Source organism: Rhinatrema bivittatum, chromosome 5, assembly GCF_901001135.1.
Source record: "Rhinatrema bivittatum chromosome 5, aRhiBiv1.1, whole genome shotgun sequence".
NCBI lineage: Eukaryota > Metazoa > Chordata > Amphibia > Gymnophiona > Rhinatrematidae > Rhinatrema > Rhinatrema bivittatum.
Window position 1 is genome coordinate 40,903,378 of NC_042619.1, and position 23,399 is coordinate 40,926,776.

Below are 23,399 nucleotides of genomic sequence, written 5' to 3' on the forward strand. Positions count from 1 at the left end.
TTGTTTTACCCAGACTATGTTATACAGCCCTTATTGGTTGTTTTTCTTCTCCCCTGCCGTTGAAGCAGGGAGCTATGCTGGATATGCTTGAAGTATCAGTTTATTCTTCTCCCATGCTGTTGAAGCAGAGAGCCATGCTGGATATGCATCGAAAGTGAAGTATCAGGCACATTTGGTTTGGGGTAGTAACCGCCGTAACAAGCCAGCTACTACTCCTTACTACTCCCGGACGCTTTGTGAGTGTGAACCCTTTTTTCTTCTCCCCTGCCGTTGAAGCAGAGAACTATGCTGTATATGCATAGAAATTGAAGTATCAGGCTTATTTGGTTTGGGGTAGTAACCGCCGTAACAAGCCAGCTACTCCCCTCTTTGTGAGTGCAAATCCTTTATTCCACATTTCCTCTTGCTGTTGAAGCTAGAACGATGTTGGAGTCACAGTAAGCATGTGTACGTTTATTGAATAAGGGTATTGTCTCCAGGCAGTAGCCATCATTCTGGCGAGTCACCCACTGTTCATTGGCGGCCTCTTGACTTCATGGATCCACAGTGTTTATCCCATGCCCCTTTGAAGTCCTTCACAATTCTGGTCTTCACCACATCCTCCGGAAGGGCATTCCAGGCATCCACCACCCTCTCCGTGAAGAAATACTGCCTGACATTGGTTCTGAATCTTCCTCCCTGGAGCTTCAAATCGTGACCCCTGGTTCTGCTGATTTTTTTCCTATGGAAAAGGTTTGTCGTTGTCTTTGGATCATTAAAACCTTTCAAGTATCTGAAAGTCTGTATCATATCGCCTCTGCTCCTCCTTTCCTCCAGGGTGTACATATTTAGATTCTTCAATCTCTCCTCGTACGTCATCCGATGAAGATCCTCCACCTTCCTGGTCGCCCTTCTCTGTACCGCTTCCATCTTGTCTTTGTCTTTTTGTAGATACGGTCTCCAGAACTGAACACAGTACTCCAGGTGAGGCCTCACCAAGGACCTGTACAAGGGAATAATCACTTCCCTTTTCTTACTCGATATTCCTCTCTCTATGCAGCCCAGCATTCTTCTGGCTTTTGCTATAGCCTTGTCGCATTGTTTCGCAGACTTCATATCATTAGACACTATCACCCCAAGGTCCCTCTCCTGCTCCGTGCACATCAGCCTTTCCCCCCCCATCGAATACAGTTCATTCGGATTTCCACTCCCCATATGCATGACTTTGCACTTCTTGGCATTGAATCTCAGCTGCCATATCTTCGACCACTCTTCCAGTTTCCTTAGATCCCGTCTCATTCTCTCCACTCCTTCCGGCGTGTCCACTCTGTTGCAGATCTTAGTGTCATCCGCGAAAAGACAAACCTTGCCTTCTATCCCGTCCGCAATGTCGCTCACAAAGATATTGAACAGGACCGGTCCCAACACCGATCCTTGCGGTACACCACTTAAAACCGCTCTCTCTTCAGAGAAGGTTCCATTTACCATCACACATTGTCTTCTGTCCGTCAACCAATTTGCAATCCAGGTTACCACCTCTGCACTCACTCCCAAGCTTCTCGTTTTATTCACCAGTCTCCTGTGCGGAACCGTGTCAAAAGCTTTGCTGAAATCCAAGTATATGATATCGAGCGCTCTTCCTCGATCCAATTCCTTGGTTACCCAGTCAAAAAAGTCAGATTTGTCTGACAGGATCTTCCCCTGGTGAATCCATGTTGCCTCTGGTCCATCAATTCTCTGGAATGTAGATAGTTCACTATTCTCTCTTTCAGCAGTGACTCCATTACTTTTCCCACCACCGAAGTGAGGCTGACCGGTCCTGTAGTTGCCAGCCTCCTCCCTGTTCCCACTCTTGTGAAGCGGGACCACCACCGCTCTTCTCCAATCACTCGGCACCACTCCCGTTTCTAGGGATCTATTGAACAGGTCACACAGCGGAGCTGCCAGAACATCTCTGAGCTCCCTCAATATCCTTGGATGAATCCCATCAGGCCCCATGGCTTTGTCCACTTTCAGGTTCTTTAGCTCTTCCCACACATTTTCTACTGTAAAAGGATTTTCATCTATTCCACTTCCCTCCAGTTTTCTGTTGTGTAGAGATGGTCCTTCTCCAGGGTCTTCTTTAGTGAACACAGAGCTGAAGTATTCGTTTAATATTTCTGCCATTTCTTCGTCTCCCTCCACACATTGATCATTACCACCTTTCAATTTCACTATACCACTTTGGACCTTTCTCTTTTCGCTGATGTATCTGAAAAATGTTTTGTCACCATTTTTTATCTCCTTGGCAATCCTCTCTTCCGCTTGACTTTTTGCCAACTTGATTAATTTCTTTGTCTCCCTCAGTTGATACAAATATTCTTCTTTGTGTTCCTCCCTTTGGGATCTTTTATATGTCTTGAATGCTGTTCTTTTAGCTTTAATTTTGTCAGCCACCTCCTTTGAGAACCAGATAGGTTTCAATTTTCTTTTGCTTTTCTTTACATTTCTAACATATAGAGCAGTTGCCTTGGTGATTGCTCCTTTTAGATTGGTCCACTGCTGATCCACATCTCTCTCGTTCTCCCATCCTTTAAGTTCTTCCTCCAGGTACTTCCCCATTTCCTCAAAGTCTGTGTTTTTGAACTGTAAAACTCGGGTCTTTGTGGTTCTTTTCCCTATTCTTTTAGTGATATTAAACCATACCGTTTGATGATCACTGCTGCTGAGGTGGGCGCCCACCTGGACATTTGAGACATTATCTGCATTAGTGAGCACTAAGTCGAGTATAGCTCCTTCTCTGGTGGGTTCCAACACCATTTGTTTGAACAAAGATACTTGCATGGCATCCACTATTGCTCTGCTATTTTTAGTTTCTGCAGATGGGATTTTCCAGTCTACATCTGGCATATTAAAGTCACCCACGATCACCACTTCTCCCTTCTTACCTATCTTATGGATGTCTTCAACCAGGTCTCTGTCCAGCTCTTCCTTTTGGTTTGGAGGCCTGTAAACCACTCCAATATAAATGGACGCTCCGTCATCTTTTTTTAGGTCGAGCCATAGAGCTTCTTCCTTACCCCAACTTCCTTGTAGCTCAGATGCTTGGATGTTGTTTCTGACATAAAGAGCCACACCTCCCCCTTTTCTATCCTCTCTGTCCTTCCTTAACAAGTTATAGCCTGGTATTGTTGTATCCCAATCATGAGATTCTGTGAACCATGTCTCTGTGATAGCAACAATGTCCAATTCTGCCTCAGCCATTAGGGCCTGCAGATCTGGGATTTTATTTCCCAAACTATGAGCATTTGTGGTCATAGCCTTCCAGGTACTCTCTTTAAGGTTATTGCTTTTCCTGGACTCCTTATAAGATATTAGTTGAGATTTGCTATTCACTTCACTCTCTCTTTTTGTAGTTGTGCCACTGTTGACAGAGTTATTCATCTGAATTAGATTTTTCTTTTGGTTATGGATCTTGAAATACTGCATGCATTGTGTTTTTTCTCATTTCTGGTATCACTTCAATGTTTTTCTCAAGAACTTCTTCAGTTTTTAATATAGAGATGGCTTGTTGTTCTTTTTGCATTTGGTACATTGTGTGTCTCCTCATCACAGGTCTAATTCTACCTGAGCCCACTGTATTCCTGGATTTTAAAGAACTTAATGACCTGTTTGAGTGGGGGGGTGTACCTGTTGGCTGCCCATCTGTCAAGAATGGGTGACTGTGGGTCCTACCTGAGCCTAATGAATCTCCTTTTCTTGACTCCTGGTTTTTTTTGTGATATTGGGGAATTATGTTCTGAGTAATGCAATGTGGGTATATTACTTTTAATTGAAGCTAATTGATCTTTAATCTCAGTCAGCTCCTTTTTCAAGGAAGAGAGTTGTGCACAAATTGGGCAAGCTCTAAGTGTCCAGATGCTTTCCCTCAGAATAAAGGCTCCACAGCAGTTACATTGGATAGTCCTCATCATGGTAATTTGTGAATTGTATTTTCTTGACTTTTACCAATGCACAAATTTATCTCGCCGCCAATGGTACGTTAGGCAGTCTTTATTAGAAAACAAGCCCCAGGGGTGGGTGGGTAGAGGGGCAGGGTGGGAGGGAGTCAAACAGTTAAGCCTGGGACAAGCTGGGTAAAGCAGGGCACTTCTGGACGGCTCTCTTTGCTTTTAGGTCAATTGTTTTAAAAAACAGTCTTTATGCCCCAATTTTTAGTTTGAACAGCTTATTTGTGCCAGCTAATTCCAAAACAGAGAGACTTAAACAGTTTACAAGCTGGAGAGCTATTTGGTTTGGGGGGGTGGGGGTTTTTTTTTTTTCAACTTATGCAGCAGACAGCAAAATTAACTTACTAGAATAATATCTTACTATCAAGAACTGAAACACACACTATAAATAAAATTAAAACACAGACAGGAATTAAGAACAGAAGCTTTCTACACAACTTCTAAGCAACAGCAGAAATACTTAGCTCAATGCAATATACACTGCCTCCAAGAGAACACACTCTAGCGTGTGCACAGGCTCACTCTTCAATGGTTTTTACTTCGACCCATCCAATTATTTTCAAGTCAGAGTCATTCTGGAGGATTTGCTGTAGCTGCTCCAAGATGAATAGGAAGAGTGTTGATCCCCAAAGGTGGATATGCTTCTACTTCTGAGAGTTGCTATTTATGCTGCTCTGATCTCTGGGCCCTTGGTGACACTCTCTCTCAGTCTGGGCAGTTTGGGTCTAGGCAGAGATAGCAGTAGTTGTGGCCATCGGTTAGGGACATTATCTGTCCAATAGCACAGTATTTAAACCCATAGGTTTTCTTCAAAGCCATTTTTCCAAATAGCACTGAAAAGTGCTGTTTTAGGATCACTTATGTGAGAAAAAGGGGAGAAAATATTTTCCTGTTGAGAGACAGAGAAAGCAGTCTGTGTAAAGCGGGGACAAAAACAGACTGAGGAGACTGAAGCAAAACCCATGCAGGAACCCCCAGACTTGTTCAGTAGAGCTCAATGCTCTACTAGCTTGGAGAGATGTCACCCATAGATCATGGCTAATTTGGCCTGCTTATTGATGGAAAATTTTAATTTACAGATTTTATATAAGGGCAGAAAATGTATTTACAAACATCTGATATTCTGCCTTTTTCCTATAGGTAGATGCAAGCAGATTACACAGAAAAAAAGCAAACATACAGACATGAAATAGACCAAGTAAGGTAAATAGGGTATAAATAATTCATACATTTAGATAAGTACTAAATTATGTACCAGAAGGTTAAAAATATTAAAAATCAGTTGGACAGAAACACCCCAGTAATGGGAAAACCTTGGGGAACTCTTGATCACAAGGACTTCAGGTAGGTAAGAAGTAAAGGGAAGTGTCTGTTGTGGAGCCTAGGGCAGGAGTGGACACTTGTGGCTCTTGCCTGCACAATAAGAGAGGGTAACCCTCTGATCTCCAGTCAGGGAGTGGGGAAAGGGTGGGGAAAGTTCAACTTCAGCACTCTCCCTTTCTTGATCCCAGGATCCCCTCCCCTTTATCTGAAATGCAGCTGCTATGCTTTTACCCTGGAAGGGCAACTCCAGCCTCCAGTGACAGAACAGTAGATGGGGAGGGTGGTCCACGATGGCAGATACCCACTGATTGATTGGCTCCATGGGCCCTCTCCACACTCTGTCCCAGTCCAGTCCCAAACTGCTGCGCTGTAATGTAGAATGCAGGGATCAAATTTTTGTGACTCCTGCTCCTGGCTTCCCTATACCACTGCCTTCTGAGCCAGAGGTACCCAGGAGGAGGAAGAGAGGGATAGGAGCACCATGCTGATGTCTTTGAGCAGCTGGCCTGATGGGATCTTCATTGTCTCTGGCCTGCCAATGCTCTGCCTAACATCAAAAGCTTGAAATGACAACCTGATATTACCCATATCAGTGCATCGCTAATGTCAGGCCAAAGTGCTGCTGGGCCACAGAAAATGAAGATTCATGTTTGAGGTAAGAGGGCTGCAAAAATGGGGAGATGAGCTGATTCTGGCTCATGGTTCTGCCCACCTCTGTCTAAGGGAAGGCCTGCCTAAACATCCATGCTTTGATTTTTTATTTTTTGCAGAAAGGTAAGTTTCCAGGCATGGCACGAGTATTTTGCTTCATATTTTGGGAGCAGAGTAGCTGAATGCATAAAGCCTCATGTGTATTAGTGGAGACGAAGCCAGTGGAGGGGAGGATAGAAAGATCAGATGGGAGGATTGATGTTCCCTTGTGAGAGTGTAGGTGAACAGCAGTTGGGAATTATTCAGGAGTCAGTTCATGCAAACATTTGAAAGCAAAAAGTTTTAAATTTTACTCTGCTTTCAACAGACAGCCAGCATAAAATTGGCATCATATGGTAGATGGATTTGACCCCTAACAAGTCTAGTTGCATGCTCTGCAAAAGCCAGAGGTTCTTAAGACTGCATCGTTGAAACCTCATGGAATAAAGAGTTATAAAGGTTTATGAAGTTGGTGATCAATGAGTGCATGATGTAGCTAGGCTACATTTCTCAAAGTAACTGTGCAGTTGATGAATCTGACACAGATTCATACAAGTGGTCTTCATCACAACTGAGATGTAGGTTTCTATTGTAAGATGTCAGTCAAGTTGCACTCCCAGACTGCATACTGAGTCTTTAGGCTTTATGAGGGTTCCAGATAATGAAGATTAAATATTTGCTTAACAGAGGAGTTTGGACTTCGAAAGGTTTAGTTTGAGAGACATATGGCCACTGCTGAGAGAATCTTATCACTATTTGGTCTGTCCCTGTTTTGATGCAGAGCTGGATGTCATTGACAAATAGCTAACATTCAAAGTTGGAAGACTAGAGGAGATGAAAGATGGGGAGGATGTACAGTAGATGGTGAAGACTGAGGTAAGCAACAAATCATGAGATACTCTACAGGAAAGAAGATCCTTAGGTGTGAATGATTTATTGGCCCATGAATTGGGCTGTGATCGACTGGTCAAGAATGATTTCAATCATTGAAGGGCTGAGCCCTCAATATTTTCCAAACATTGTAGAATAGCAGGTAGCTGACATTGTCGAATGCGGAGGAAAGATCAAAGGGTTAGATAACTTCTCTTTTAACCTATACAGTTTGTGATGACAAGAGGCAACTCTTCTTTTTCTCAGGTAGTATGATACCCCTCTCTTGATCCTATTACATGTCCTACACTTGTGGATCAACTCCATGATTGAATCCAGATAGAGGACATAGGGCAGCCAGGACTAGTGCAACAGGAAGTCTAAACATTACCCAGCAAGTATCTTTTCTTATAATTTGCTTTATTCTTCTGAAGACTGTACAACAGATTACACCAAGACATGAGCATTCCAGTTGTTTTTAGATAGATTGGTTGAAATACAGCTTTATGACTTTATTCAAATATTAATACCTTAATTAAAAAGCAAACAAAAGATGGATTCAACTAATTGGTTAGCTCAGGATAATCAGAGTTAAAAAATCTGTAGTAAGATAGGTTTTAGAGCAGTGAATCCCAACCTTTCCTGGGGCACACCAAACTAGATGGATTTGCATACACTGGATCTCCAATGTATGCAAATCTCTCATGCATATTCATTATCATGAAAAGCTAACTGGTTAGGTGTGCCTCCAGCAGAAGGTTGGGAAACACTGGTTTAGAGGTTGAAGAGGTGTCAGGAGCGAAGTTTGAGCTGGGAAAGGACAGAGGATTTGACTTGTGAAAATGAGGTACAGGGAAGTTATATGAAGATGTTACTCCACAAACCATTTTCTGGTGCTGCTGAGACTGATCCTATGTGTTTAAACTTTAACATTTCAGAATCCACAAAAGTACAGCCTAGAAAAGTCAAATCATCATGTTAAGAAACTTAATACCTCTAGAAACAGAAACATGACAGCAGATAAAGATCATATGGCCTATCTAGATTGCCCATCTACAACTATTCAGCTTTACAAACTCTACCACTTCCCCAGAGATCCTCTGAGTTTATCCCATACTTTTTAAATTAACATACTGACCTTGCCTCCACCACCTCCAGAAGGAAGCTGTTCCATGTACCTGGCAAGTACCCAAACATTAAATGAATAGATCCCAAGCTACAAATCCTTATTGATTAATAGCAGTTTATGGACTTCTGCTCTAGGAGTAAAAGTGTGATAGAGGTTGGGAGTTGTATGTATGTTGGGGTGGGGGGGTAGTGGGTGTGTGCCACTTTTCCCCCTTACACTCTTCACTTTCGCCACCAGAATGTCAATGACTCACCGGTGTTTGTTTCAAAGCTGCTGCAGCAGATCCCAATGTGTTATAGTCTATGGGGCTCTGCACATGTTTTTACTACTGTGGCTGCTCTCCACAGTTGTTGCTGGGTCCTGCATGCAATGGTGTGTGCATATGCGCTGTTGGGCTGAAGTGATTTCCCAGAGCACCTAATATTTTTATAATATACAGCAGCATTTCCCAACTGGTGCCATGGCTGGAGTGCAGGTGTGCTGCGGCTTCAGTCTTATTTCCTGTTTCGCTCCTGGCCTGCAGAATGTCCTCCTGCCAGCAGAGGGCATTGGAGCTGCGCTTATTGGCAGCTGCTCCTGCTTTCCCCTCCATTGGCTCTCCTGTGCAACAGAAACTGCATGGGAGCTCTGTAGGCTTGTGAGACCTGTTGACTCTGTGCAATTCAGACTGCAGAGGGAGGCTGGCAAAGGAGGAAGAAGCAGCACTTGGTGAGCCTGCTCCCAGACTTTTCCTGTTCAGGGATTGGAGGATGGGGTGGGGAAAGGGAAGTTGATGATGCCAGGGGTTGGGGGAAGAGGGAAGATGATGATTCAAGGGGGTGGGATGGAAAGGTGGAAGGAGAAGGAAGGTGATAATGCCAGAGAGTGAGGCTGAGGAAAGGTGATGCCAGGGAATGGGGAAAGCAGAAGCTTGATGTCAGTGGGGAAGAGAAGAGGAGAGAGAGGGAAGGTGATGATTCCAGGGGGTAAGGGAGAGGGCAAGTGATGCTAGGGTTGAAGGGAAAGGGAACAGAAGGTGATGGCATGGGAACTGAAGGGAGAGGGAAGAGAAAGCGATGATGCCAGGGGATGGAGAGAGAGGGAACTTGCCAGGGTTGGAGGAACTTGCCAGGGTTGGAGGCAGAGGGAAAGTGATGATGATGATGTGACATGGTAGGGGTGGGGAAGAGGTGGTGATAATGGCTGGGGGTGGGGGAAAGGAAATGTGATTATGATGCCAGTGAGGGAGAGGGAAGATAAGGACACCGCTGGTGGTGAGGAGGGAGAGAGAAGATGATACTAGGGGGTGGGTGAGAAGTGTAGAAGGAAAGGGAAGGTAGTAAGGATGATGTCAGGGATGAGGAGGTGGAGAGAGACAGTGATGACATAGGGGGTGCAAGAGTGGTGGAAGGAAAGGGAAGGTGATGATGATTATATGTATATGTAACTTCCGCTTCAAGTATATGTAATTTCCGCTTCAAGTGAATTGTTCTTGTTTAAGTTATACCCTTTGTTACATGTAAACCGATCTGATATGAAATCTTTCATGAAGGTCGGTATAGAAAAATGTTAAATAAATAAATAAATAAATAAATGATGCAAGGGTGGGGGAAGAGGTAGTATAAGAGGGAAGGTAATGATGCCAGGAAGTGGGAGAAAGGGGTACAAGGAAAGGGAAGGTGGTGATGTTGATGCTTGGGGTAAGGAGGTGGTGAGAGAAAGTGATGATGCAAAGGGTAGGGGGAGAGAAGAGAAAGAGAAGAGAAAGTGATGATGGGGAAATGAGTGGAGTGCCACAATGAAGTGACCGCTCTGCCAGGTGTGCCATGAAACAAAAAAGGTTGGGAACCACTGATATAAAGAGATATATACATCAAGTACAACTTATTGAAAAAAATGATGAATGTATGATAAACACTATCGGGCAAGAAAATATGGAGGGGAAAAAAAAAGACAAATGCATATACACACATACTTCCTATGTAGTCCCCAACATAAGGAATCCAAGTGGAAAACCAAAATAATGAAACAAGAAAAAACAAATCTAATCTTCATAAACAGAAAGACCCATTAATCAAATATATTAACTTAAGGTGTCACAGCTTGGATGAAAGGCAACTCCTAACAGGTTTACCAGTCCCAATATCAAAAGATCTCAGAAGACCCAATCATCACTGTCAGGGTACATTCAAAATTAAGGAAAATCCTTAATCGAGCAGGTTCAGGAATGTGTGTCAATTAGTCTAAACTTTAATGCAGTACTTAAAAGGACATCATAGAAAGATTTCAGCACCAAGAGAAAATAAACTCTTGGCAGATACACAATTTTTTTTTTGTCATGAGTTACTCTACCCAAAATCGGAAAAGACCCAAATTCTATGACTATTGAAGTTACAAGGTTTCTTTTAATCAGCAATGAAAGTCGGATTCTAGGGCCTATGCACTAGAATGCATGCCATTTTTTTGTGGACACACACACTGTACACTAAATATTTGCGTGTGCCCACTAAAATATTGTCTCTTTCGTGAAAGTGAAAGGGCCAGTTAGCATGGGGGATTTCATCTACACTACCCCTCCAATATCCAATTTAATTTGGGCTACCACACCAAGACTAAGCTCATCCCACATTGGAATTTTGTGATTTGACGCTGTAGTGTTAAGTGGTGTCACTAAAGCGAAGTATGATCAGTCAGCATTAAATCAACATTACAGCAAAATTTATACTGAACAGTTTTAAATGCAATTTTTAAATTTTTAAAAAAAATCTTCTCACAAAGCATTATCTGCTTGAAAATTAGGGGAGGGTTGGTGGCAGTTATTGATTACACTCATGCTGTTGCAACTGTTATTGGTATGGGAGTCAGCTATAGATGAAACTACCACCTTCATAAAAAAAATTTCTAGCAGTTAATGCATTGCATTAGCATGTGTGTTAGATATACTGCGCAGCCATCTAGGGCAGAAGTTCCCAAACCTGTCCTGGAGGACCCCCATCCAGTCAGGTTTTCAGGATATCCGCAATGAATATGTTCACATTCACATTTCTCATGCATATACATTGCAGATATCCTGAAAACCTGAATGGACGGGGGCCCCCCCAAGACAGGTTTGGGAACTTTTGTCCTAGATGGCTGCTCTGCAGGCAGTACGTGCAAATTTATCTCATGCATATTCACTGAGGTTATCCTGAAAACCCAACTGGCTGGGATCTTCCAGGACAGGTTTGGGAACCATTGGTCAAGGGCATATAGGGCGTGTTTGACTGTTTTGGTACCTCTGCTGGTAGGCCATTTAAGGCCTTTGCATTTTCCTCAGATTCTTGCAAGACCAACCCTATATCCAACACCCATGCCCCCTTCAATGTCTTATTACCATGCTGTACTAAGCAAGCAAAGATGCTCTATTTAGCACCCTCCAACATCTTTTCGTACAAGTAGAGTTTGCTCCTAACATTAAGCTGAAGTATGGTTTAATTGTAAGACATTTCTCTATTTACTTTCTCATATATTATTCTCCAGTGTTCACTTTCCCTTAAGTTAACAATACAAACTTGCTCCACCTGTACAACTGTAATAGAAATAATTGTGTATAACTACTCTTTCAAAGGTCAAGCAGCATGGATCAAAAATGTTCAGTACAGTTCCTATAGCTTATGAATAATTTAAAATTGACAAAGCTGGGCCCAGAGGTACTCAGCTGTGTGGAGGACAGCAGAGTTAAGAATTTAATTTTCATTTTTGCTGCTGGCATGGATAAAAGCATACTAGCGAGGCTCACATTCTCCAGTGGTGGAGAAAATATTTGATCTTAATTGCAAGCCCTCCTTTGGGCAGTTGAAGTCTCTAAGGACAATCAGCACTACCTGCCACTAGCTGTCATTCTAATTTAGCAGAGACTGAGCAACAGTACAAAAGAATGCAAAAACCTTGGGGAGAAATTCCAGACCACAGATGAATAATTTGGATTTCCATCTCTCACAGAATGTCAATACATACAATTATCAGAGAACAATGAGTCTAGTAGTGGGAAAGGAAGAAGAATGGGCACAATGAGTCCCTTCAGCAAGCATGGCAAAATCTCTTTAGTACAGTGTTGTCAGACAAATGTTTCTACAGTGTTCCAAAACCAGAACCTTTTGTTAAATACTGTAAAATCCATACTTTACAAACTTACATTTTTCTATGAGCTTAACAAAACAGTTAAATATACTTTAGTTCTGAGAGGGTGTAATACTCAATCTGGTGCTCACTAATGATGATAATATCTCTAATGTTCGGACAGGAGCTCACCTGAGCACCAGTGATCAGACGATTGGTTCGATTTTTGCAAACAGAACACAGAAGTCACATGAAGACCCAAATTTTGAATTTCAAAAATATGGACTTTGTCAAAATGGGAATGTACCTGAAGGAAGAACTGTAAGACTGGGAGAGGCGGAACAACAGTGGGTCAAGTTAAAAGGAGCTTACAAAGGCAACAAATATATATGTTAGAAAAGTAAACAAGAGTAAGAGGAAAAAGAAACCAATTGGTTTCTAAAGAGATGGCTGAAAAAATAAAGGCAAAAAGAGCATCATTCAACAAGTATAAAGGACCCCAAAAAAAGGGAACACAAGGAAGAATATCTGTTAAAACTGAGGGAGACGAAGAAAGAAATAAGGAAAGCAAAAGGTCAACAGAAGAAAGGATGGCCATAGAGGTAAAGCGAGGAGACAAAACATTTTTCAGATATATCAGTGAAAGAAGGGAGGTCAGAAATGGTATAGTGAAACTGAAAGGTGACCAGAAGCAATGTACAGAGAGTGACAAAGAAATGGCAAAAATATTAAATACTTCCCTTCAGTATTCACTAAAAAAGATGCAGGAGAAGGACAGTTGCTGGTTAATAAGACCATAGAAGGGTACAGAGTATACAAAACTCCTATTTACAAAAGGGAATGTATGAGAGGAGCTAGGCAAACGAAGTGGACAAGGCCAGGGACCGGATGAGATACATTCCAAGATACTGAGCGTGCTCAGAGATGTGCTGGCAGGACTGCTGAAGGATTTATTCAATAGATCCCTGGTATCGGGAGTGGTACCACAGGATTGGAGAAGAGCAGTGGTGGACCCTCTTCACAAGAGTGGTAGCAGAGAGGAGACCAGAAACTACAGGTCAGTTAGCCTCAACTCTGTGGTGGGAAAATTAATGGAGATTCAACTGAAGGAAAGGATAGGGAACAATCTACAATCTGGTTGGTTGCTGGATCCGAGGCAACAAATTCACCAGGGGAAGGTTCTGTCAGACAAATCTGATTGATTTGATTGGGTGATTAGAGAATTGGATCGAGGAAGCGCACTTGATGCGATCTACTTGAATTTCAGCAAAGCTTTTGATATGGTCCCTTATGGGAGGCTTGTGAATAAAATGAGAAACTTGGGAGTGAGTGCCAAGGTGGTGGCGTGGAATACAAACTGGTTGACTGATAGGAGAAAGCGTAATGGTAAATGGAACCTACTCTGAAGAAAAAACTGTGTTAAAGTGGAGTACTACAGGGTTGGTTTTGGGACCGGTTCTGTTCAATATCTTTGTGAGCAACATTGCGGAAGGGATAGAAGGTAAAATTTGTCTATTTGTGGATGATACTAAGATCTGCAATAGAGTGGACAAACCTGAAGGAGTAGAGAGAATGAAAAGGGATTTAAGAAAGCTGGAAGCGTGGTCGAAGATTTCGTAGCTGGTTTCAAATCCAAGAAATGCAGTCATGCATCTGGGGTGCGGTAATCCAAAAGATTACCAGTAATCCCAAAAGACACCTGAGGGGGGATATGATAAAGGTGTTTAAAATCATGAGAGGTCTAGAACGGGTAGAAGTGAATCAGTTATTTAGTCTTTCACATAATAGAAAGACAAGGGGGCACTCCATGAAGTTAGCATGTGGCATATTTAAATCTAATCAAAGAAAGTTCTTCTTCACTCAATGCACAATTAAACTCTGGAATTTGTTGTCAGAGGACGTGGTTAGTTCAGTTAGTATAGCTGTGTTTAAAAAAGTATTGGATAAGTTCTTGGAGAAGTCCATTACCTGCTATTAATTAAATTGACATAGAAGATAGCCACTGCTATTACTAGCAACGGTAATATGAAATAGACTTAGTTTTTGGGTACTTGCCAGGTTCTTATGGCCTGGAATGGCCACTGTTGGAAACAGGATGCTGGGCTTGATGGACCCTTGGTCTGATCCAGTATGGCATGTTCTTATGTAAGAGCTGTATGTGAAGGGAGAGTAAAAAATTGATGTGCATGGATCAAGGGATCTTGGGGTAATAGTGTCTAGAGATTAGAAGAAGGCAAAGCAATGTGACAAGGCGATAGGTAAAGCCAGAAGAATGCTGGGCTGCATAGAAAGAGGAATAACCAGTGAGAAAAAGGAGGTGATAATGCCCTTGTACAGGTCCTTGGTGAGGCCTTTCTTGGAGTATTGTGTTCAATTCTGGAGTCCATATCTAAAAAAAAGACAAAGTCATGATGGAGGCGGACCAGAGAAGACCGACCAAAATGGTGTGGGGGTCAGTATGAGAAGATCTATGAGGAAAGGCTAAAGGATCTCAATATCTATACTCTGGAAGAGAGGAGGTACAGGGGAGATATGATACAAACCTTCAGATACCTGAAAGGTTTTAATGATGCACATTCAACAAAACTTTTCTGTTGGAAAGAAATCAGTAGAACTAAGAGTCATGAAATGAAAACCCAGAGAAGATTATTCAGAACCAACATCAGGAAATATTTCTTCATGGAGAGGGTGGTGGATGCCTGAAATGCCCTTCTTGAGGAGGAGATGAGGATAAAAACAGTGAAAGAATTAAAAGGGACAGGAGATAAACACTTGCGCATAGCAGAAGGTGATGCAATCTGCCAGCCAGTTGGATAAAGTCTGTTTACTCACTGCCACCCCCAGCTTATTTGTGTCGAAGGACACAAAGAGCTGAGTGAACTGACTGACGGGCTGTGCAATCTAAATAGAAGGCCAAGAAGGCCCTCTTGCCGTCTGAAGTATGAAGAGCCCGTCCCCCTAGATGGGAATGAGACCTGGGAAAGAAGGTGGGTAAAACAATGGACTGATTGATCTGGAAATCAGTCATTACCTTAGACAGGAACTTAGGGTGCGTATGCAAGACCACATGATCATGAAAAAACCTCGTGTACAGCAGGTACGTAACCAAGGCCTGAAGCTCACCGACTCTACGAGCCGAAGTGATCGCCACTAGGAATATAACTTTCCAGGTGAGGAACTTCAGGTCGCAGGAACACAACGGCTCGAAGAGAGGACGCATGAGCCACACCAGGACAATGTTAAGGTCCCAGGATACAACAGGAGGCCAAAGAGAGGGCTTCAACTGGAGCAGGCCCCCTCATAAAGTGACCTACTAAAGGCTGCACAGATACAGGTGTGCCAGCGCCACCTCGATGGTAAGCACTAACAATGCTAAGATGAACCCTGACTGAGCTGGTTTGAAGCCCAGACTCAAAGACACTATAAGTAGTCCAACAGCCTGATAAGGAGTCATGTGAATGGATCCAAGTCATGCCTCACACACCAGGTGGAGAATCTTCTTCATTTCAAACTGTAAGACTTCCTGGTGAAAGGCTTTCTAGGCACCACCAGCACCCGGGAGACACTGTCCGAGAGGGCTAGGGGCTAAAGAACTCAACATTCACGCCATCAGGGCCAACACCCGGAGGTTTGGATGGTGCAGGGTACCCTGCTTGTGAGTTGTCAGATCAGGCACGGTCTCCAGTCGGATAAGGGCCCTGATTGACAGACCCCGAAGGAGAGGGATCCAGACCTGTCGGGGCCAATAAGGCACCAGGAGGATCATGGTCATCCATCTTGTTGAAGCTTCAGCAGGGTCTTCAAGAGGAGCGGGAGAGGAGGGTACGTGTACAACAGACCTCACCCCCAGTGAAGGGAGAAGGCATCACAGGCCAGATGTGCACCCCTCAGTGACAGGGAGCAGAAACTGCTCACCTTGTAATTGTATGGGGAGGCGAAGAGGTCCACATCTGGAGTACCCCACCGATGAAAAAGTCTGGCCATTACCTCTGGCTTAACCGGTCCGCCAGTACGTTCAGAGTCCCAGGCAGGTATGCCGCATGCAACATCGCCCAGGCCCACATCTGCACTGCCTTGTGACAGAGGAGGAATGATCCTGTGCCTCCCTGTTTGTTGATATACCACAATGCAACTTGTTTGTCCATCTGGATCAGGACTTCCTTGTGCGACAACTGGTCCCTGAATGCCTAGAGGGCATAACGGATCACCTGAAGCTCTAAAACGTTTGACAGCGGGCTTCATGAACGGTCCAGATACCCTGCATGTAGAGGCCTTCCACATGGGCTCCCCAGCTCTGAGGAGAGGAGTCAGTGGTGAGGACCACTTGAGGCAGGACAGCCTGGAAGGGAATGCCCGCTCCAAACTGGAGAGGTTCTCCCAACAGAGCAGACATGCCCTCAGAGGTTCTGTGTCTGAGAGCCAAGTCTCGCGGTCCTGGGAGGCCTGTTGCCATTGCAACTGCAAGGTCCATTGTGCCCTTCGCATGCACAAGCAGGCGAGAGGGGTAACATGGACAGAAGTCGCCATGTGGCCCAATAAACAGAGCAGGAGGTGAGCAATCACCTGCTGGCTGCTGCGGACAAAGGCTGCCAATGAAGCGAGGGGTATCAACATGTTCAGACAGACCATCTTGAACCTTCTCTCAAGAGAAATTTGTTCAACGTCCTGAGGTCAAGAATGGGACGAAAGTCACCGTTCCTCTTCAGAATTAGGAAATACCTCGAATAGAGCCCTTGGCCATGCTGAGGGCGAGGATCGGGCTGTACCGTGCCTGCTGTGAGAAGGGCGGAGAGCTCTGTCCGAAGTATGACCTGTTGGGGGATGAACCCCACAATGGACATGGGGGAAGAGGTCTTTGGGAGCCATCTGAAATTGAGTCTGTACCCCTGACAGACTTTGGTAAGGAACCATCGGTCCGAAGTGCTGCCCTCCCAGTGATGGGCAAAGCCAATGAGTCAGCCTCCTACTGGGGAATCCTGTGTCGGGGTATGCCCGATTGGCTCATGCTCCCTCGCTGCCAGTCAAACCCTCACAGTTCTGGCTTGTTGGGTATTGGTTGAGACCTGGGCTCTCACTCCTGACGAGAGCATCCTCTGGAGCTAGTGCACGGTGCGCGAGCCCGAGAGACAGGAAGAAACTCATCCTAAACATCAATAAGACAGAAATAATCATGCTGGATAGAAAGAACAACTCCCCTCACCTACCATCACTCAACATAATGAGCCAAAAGGCGGCAATCTCCCCTGTCACTCATGCCCGCAACCTCGGAGTCATAATCGACAATGAACTATCCTTCAAGAACCATATCACTGCAAAAATCAAAGACTGATATCACAAACTCCTAACCCTACGACGTCTAAAAACCTTTCCTTTCCCCCAACGACTTCAGAACAGTCCTGCAACTACTCACCTTCTCCAACTTGGACTACTGCAACTCCCTGCTATTCAACTTGCTTCTCACCACCATCTGACCACTCCAAATCCTACAAAATACAGCCGCCAGAATACTCACAGGAACTAAAAAACACGATCGTATTACTCCAACACTTATATCACTACACTGGCTCCCAATAAAATTCAAGATAGACTACAAAATACTATCCATATTATACAAAAAAAATATACGAAAAACAAACAAACTGGCTAAGTGAATCTGGAAGATGTAGTAGGCCAGATTGACAAACTGAAGAGTAGCAAATCACCTGGACCAGATGGTATGCATTCTAGGGTTCTGAAGGAACTCAAAAATGAAATTTCTGATCTATTAGTTAAAATTTGTAACCTATCATTAAAATCATCCATTGTACCTGAAGACTGGAGGGTGGCCAATGTAACCCCAATATTTAAAAAAGGCTCCAGGGGCAATCCGGGTAACTATAGACCAGTGAGCCTGACTTCAGTGCTGGGAAAAATAGTGGAAACTATTCTCAAGAACAAAATTGTAAAATATATAGAAAGACATGATTTAATGGAACATAGTCAACATGGATTTACCCAAGGGAAGTCTTGCCTAACAAATCTGCTTCATTTTTTTGAAGGGGTTAATAAACATGTGGATAAAGGTGAACCGGTAGATGTAGTGTATTGGATTTTCAGAAGGCGTTTGACAAAGTCCCTCATGAGAGGCTTCTACGAAAACTAAAAAGTCATGGGATAGGAGGCGATGTCCTTTCATGGATTACAAGCTGGTTAAAAGACAGGAAACAGAGAGTAGGATTAAATGGTCAATTTTCTCAGTGGAAAAGGGTAAACAGAGGAGTGCCTCAGGGATCTGTACTTGGACCGGTGCTTTTCAATATATATATAAATGATCTGGAAAGGAATACGATGAGTGAGGTTATCAAATTTGCAGATGATACAAAATTATTCAAAGTAGTTAAATCACAAGCAGACTGCGATACATTGCAGGAGGACCTTGCAATACTTGAAGATTGGGCATCCAAATGGCAGATGAAATTTAATGTGGACAAGTGCAAGGTATTGCATATAGGGAAAAATAACCGTTGCTGTAGTTACACGATGTTAGGTTCCATATTAGGAGCTACCACCCAGGAAAAAGATCTAGGCATCATAGTGGATAATACTTTAAAATCGTCAGCTCAGTGTGCTGCAGCAGTCAAAAAAGCAAATAGAATGTTAGGAATTATTAGGAAGGGAATGGTTAATAGAATGGAAAATGTGATAATGCCTCTATATCGCTCCATGGTGAGACCGCACCTTGAATACTGTGTACAATTCTGGTCGCCGCATCTCAAAAAAGGTTATAGTTGCGATGGAGAAGGTACAGAGAAGGGCAACCAAAATGATAAAGGGGATGGAAGAGCTTCCCTATGAGGAAAGGCTGAAGAGGTTAGGGCTGTTCAGCTTGGAGAAGAGACGGCTGAGGGGAGATATAATAGAGGTCTTTAAGATCATGAGAGGTCTTGAACGAGTAGATGTGACTCGGTTATTTTCACTTTCGAATAATAGAAGGACTAGGGGGCATTCCATGAAGTTAGCAAGTAGCACATTTAAGACTAATCAGAGAAAATTCTTTTTCACTCAACGCACAATAAAGCTCTGGAATTTGTTGCCAGAGGATGTGGTTAGTGCAGTTAGTGTAGCTGGGTTCAAAAAAGGTTTGGATAAGTTCGTGGAGGAGAAGTCCATTAATGGCTATTAATCGATTTTACTTAAGGAATAGCCACTGCTATTAATTGCATCAGGAGCATGGGTTCTTCTTAGTGTTTGGGTAATTGCCAGGTTCTTGTGGCCTGGTTTTGGCCTCTGTTGGAAACAGGATGCTGGGCTTGATGGACCCTTGGTCTGACCCAGCATGGCAATTTCTTATGTTCTTAAGTGAATCTATAAAACTCCACTCACCAAACCGAAATGTCCGCTCAACTAATAAAGGTCTATTAAAAATTCCACCTGCTCGTTCCAAACAGCTTACCTCAACTTGGAAGAGAGCCATTTCCCTAGATGTCCCAAACTCTGGAACACACTCCCAACCGAGCTCAGAAGACAGCAAAATTTAAAAACCTTCAAACAAGAACTAAAAACTTGGATGTTTACCAAAGCCTACCAAAACTCCCAGTGACACTCTGTTATTATTTCCCTCCCTACTGAACTAAGTAAACATGTGGAACCAATGCATGCACATAATATAACCTGTACAGTCTGACACCTGAACTACGTTTATAACGCCTACAATAACTATGTTAACAATCGCATGAATCTTTTGAACACTCTGTTAAACATCGAAACTTTGTAAACTGTTGTGATGGCAAAACCGAACGATGGTATATAAAACTCGATAAATAAATAAATAAAATTTCTTCTGCCTGAAAAAGGACTTAGAACTGGGCCTGGAAGAATTCCTGGCTGAAGAAGGAGCATTATAAACACTAGCAGAGAGGTGCTGCAGGGTTTTGTGGTGGTCCTTTAATTGAGCCATCGCATCCCGGACCTTATCCCCAAAGAGATTGTCCCCTGTGCAGGGAAGGTCTGCCAGTTTCTCCTGCACCTCTGGCTGGAGGTCAGAAGCCCAGAGCCCAGCCATTCTGCGGGTATCGATGCAATACGGGTGATGAGCATAGCACCCTGAAAAACTTTCTGCCCAGAGCATCTAGTTCCCTATGTTCTCGCCCCAGAGGAGCAGAGGCATGGGTATGGGAGCGTCTGACTTTCTTAAGGGCAGACTCCACTACCACCAACTGGTGGGGGAGGTGCCACCTCTTAAAACCCACAGCCTGTTGAACCAAATAGGTGGCATCCGCCTTCCTGTTTACAGGAAATATGGAGATCAGGTGCTTCCATATCCAAAGGAGAAGGTCCTTGAAGATGTCATTGATTGGAGTCGCCATGATTTCCTTGGGAGCGTCAAACTGGAGAACTTCCAGCATCTTATGTCACGCATCCCCCTCCATCAGTAGTTGGAGGGGATAGCCTCGACTATGGCCCTGACGAAGCCGACAAAAGAGATACTCTGGGGAGACCAATTCCTTTTCTCCGCTGTCGGTCAGAGAGGCTCAGAGAGGGGGGTCATCGGAGTATTTGGACCAAGACTCTGAGGAATTGTCCCCCCATGGGTCATAGGGGCCTTCCTTCTTGCTAAGGCCATCACAGCATGAGTGGAGCCCGCAGGGGATTCCAGCCCTGGGTTCCGTTGATTTTGGAGGCATCAGGGGGACAGAGGGCCACGGGAGGCTGAAGCATCAGGGCAAAGGCTCAGGAAATCGAGGCCTCGGAAATGCAGCCCTGGCCACATCTTCCTCCTCGGAGGATCAGATGATAGGGATCTCTCCCAAGGGAGACATCGGTGGCTGCCAGGGAACCCAAGGTTCCGCGGGCACCAGTTGTATAAGGTAGTGTGCCTAACAGGATGTCCAGGCGCTCAAGCAGAGGTGCCAGCATAGATGACGGAGGCTCCAGCACCGGTAAGGGGGCCGGTAGCACGAGCGGCTCATCACTCCGTAGAGCTCTGAGCAACACAGCTGCACCCTGCAGTCCAACTCCTCTTGGAAGTCCTGTGAGGTGAAAACTGAAGGAGGAGGATGAGACATCGCCAGCTCTTCCTCAGATCTCCAGGAAGGCATGGTGCTCAGCACCAATAATGGTGGAGAATGCCTGGGCCGCCCGGGTATGTCAGAGGATGGGTTGCTTCGGTGGCAGTACGGCAGCCAATGGTACAGCGCTGGAACCAGAGCGGTGTATAGACGACAATCGGTGCCGATGTTTGCGGGATCTCCCATGGTGCTCAACCCAGTCTTTCCCCGGCACTGAGGTGGCAGAGGATCCTGATGCCCTGGAAACCAGAGGAGACAGGTCATTGTTCCCACAGTCCTTGGTAGATGTAAGAGGGGGAGCAGCGAGAGAAGCGTGGGTGAGGATGAAGCAGACTTTTTGGAACCGAAAAGTTTCTCCATCTTGTCAAGGTGCGCACAACAGCCTTTGGGGGTCATCTGGTCACACAGCTGACACTCTCAGACGTCGTGCGAAGCCCTCAGGCAGAGGATACAAACCTCATGCAGATCCGTGATGGGCATGGTCTGCTGGCACTGGGGGCACAGACGAAAGCTGGACACCATGAAAAATAGCCAGTGCACGGTCAATAACTGGGAGCTGATGAAAGTCTTAGTTTGAAGATTCTATTAGTGATATCTTTTGCTATAGTTCAGGGTAAAAATGACAGTATGGGCAAGAAAAGCTTTTGATTACATCAGTAAGATCTCAACAGGAAAAAACTATTACCACCAAATTATTTTGACCAATCAGTAGTAGTTTCCATATCCAACTGAAAAGAAAGGTTAACAAAATATGAATGACAATTTCTGAAGGCCACAGCTTCTGAATCCTTTTGGCTCCAGAAAAGAAAAAGGTGCAACTGAGCCTCACTTTGGGATAGGATGAATCTTCTCTAGTTTCCAGATAAATGTGCACACGATTACAAAACCTTTGCTTTTCACAAAATCATGACACAAAGGAATCCTTGGACAAGTAGTTTGGTAAAAATTAAGGTTTTTTTTAAACTCACTCTCTAGAACACTTAAAAAAGCTGCAAAATGGAAGTCACTTCATCTTAAACAGCAATGCTAAATTATTTTTTAAAAAATCCTCCACCCTGGAAAAATCAGAAAGGAATATTTTAGAACCTCTAATGTTAAGAAGGCAAGACTTTCAGCAACAAACATTAATGCTGCTCTATTTAAGGAAAAACCAGTTGAGCAGCAATAGTTAATTACAGACCAGCCCACAGGTTAATCAGTATAGCTTTTTCTGAAATGATCACAGAATCAACAACTTAGAAAGAACACAATTCCAGCAAAGTTTTCATTATTTTTGTGTTCAAACTAATGCACTAATTCAAATTTAACCATTTCAAATCAATAAAAAACATTTAAAATAAATGCTAGCAAATTTGTAGTAGGTAGTGTTGACAATAACAGAAAATATCCACGCCAAGATAATATATTTTTGAAATATAGATACGGACTCCAATTTAAATAAATCAAAACAATTATTCAGGCTTACCTCCCCATGTACCTGCTACTTGTGGTGCTGTAGATAAAGGGTGCACAGATGACTGAAAAGCTGGCTGCATATCAAGAAGATCACTAGGAAGCTTGGAATTGCTATAGAAAAGTAGCAAAATAAACTGCTTAAAAAGGTCGGTACAAAGCATCATTTATTATATAACTCTAAAAATAAATAAATAAATAATTAAATAAATAAAAACCTCATTAAATGAAAACTTCAGTCACATTGCAGTAATGTACATACATGCAGTTGATAAGATATTTTAAGTTGTGAAGAAATTGAAAACAATTCAGAAGCACTAAAATTCATTGAATACCAGCAACATAACTACTTATCTGCTATAAAATGAAAAGCTTTCAAGTATGGCCCAAGGAATATCTTAAATTTTTTAAAATTGATATAATAAAAAATGTAAAATTAAGGTTTTTGCAGAAGTTCACAGGGACACCTTTCTGTTTTTATAACGAAAAGTCCCTTTAAAAGTCATAAAGGAAAATTAGTTCTTACCTGTTAATTTTCGTTCCTTAGTACCACGGATCAGTCCAGACAGTGGGTTGAGCCTCCTTTCCAGCAGGTGGAGACAGACTAAAACTTGAAGGATGCCCTATATCAGGACAGAGCCTATCCTCTACCCCTTCAGTATAATGTATGTCAAAGCATAAAACAACAAACCCAAGAATAGGATCAAGCAAGTAACTGTAAAGCTCAACGGAGCAAATATAGAATAATGTAGAAAAACATGGTATACCTATACGCTCTTGCATCAACTTGGTATAAGAAAACGACCAAGGCTTCCGGTGTAATTGCTCAGTAATCTTGCACAA

The 23,399-nt window shown here is 43.5% G+C and overlaps 1 protein-coding gene across 5 annotated transcripts in view; it reads right to left on the reverse strand.

The window, feature by feature from the left end:
* PICALM (phosphatidylinositol binding clathrin assembly protein) overlaps positions 1-23,399 on the reverse strand; it is a 502,282-nt gene that overhangs the window by 185,620 nt on the left and 293,263 nt on the right. For all 5 annotated transcript variants that reach the window (XM_029602251.1, XM_029602252.1, XM_029602253.1 and 2 more), the window contains exon 12: positions 22,570-22,670. In XM_029602251.1, coding sequence (XP_029458111.1) covers positions 22,570-22,670 — 101 coding nt within the window. The remainder of the gene's footprint in view (positions 1-22,569; positions 22,671-23,399) is intronic.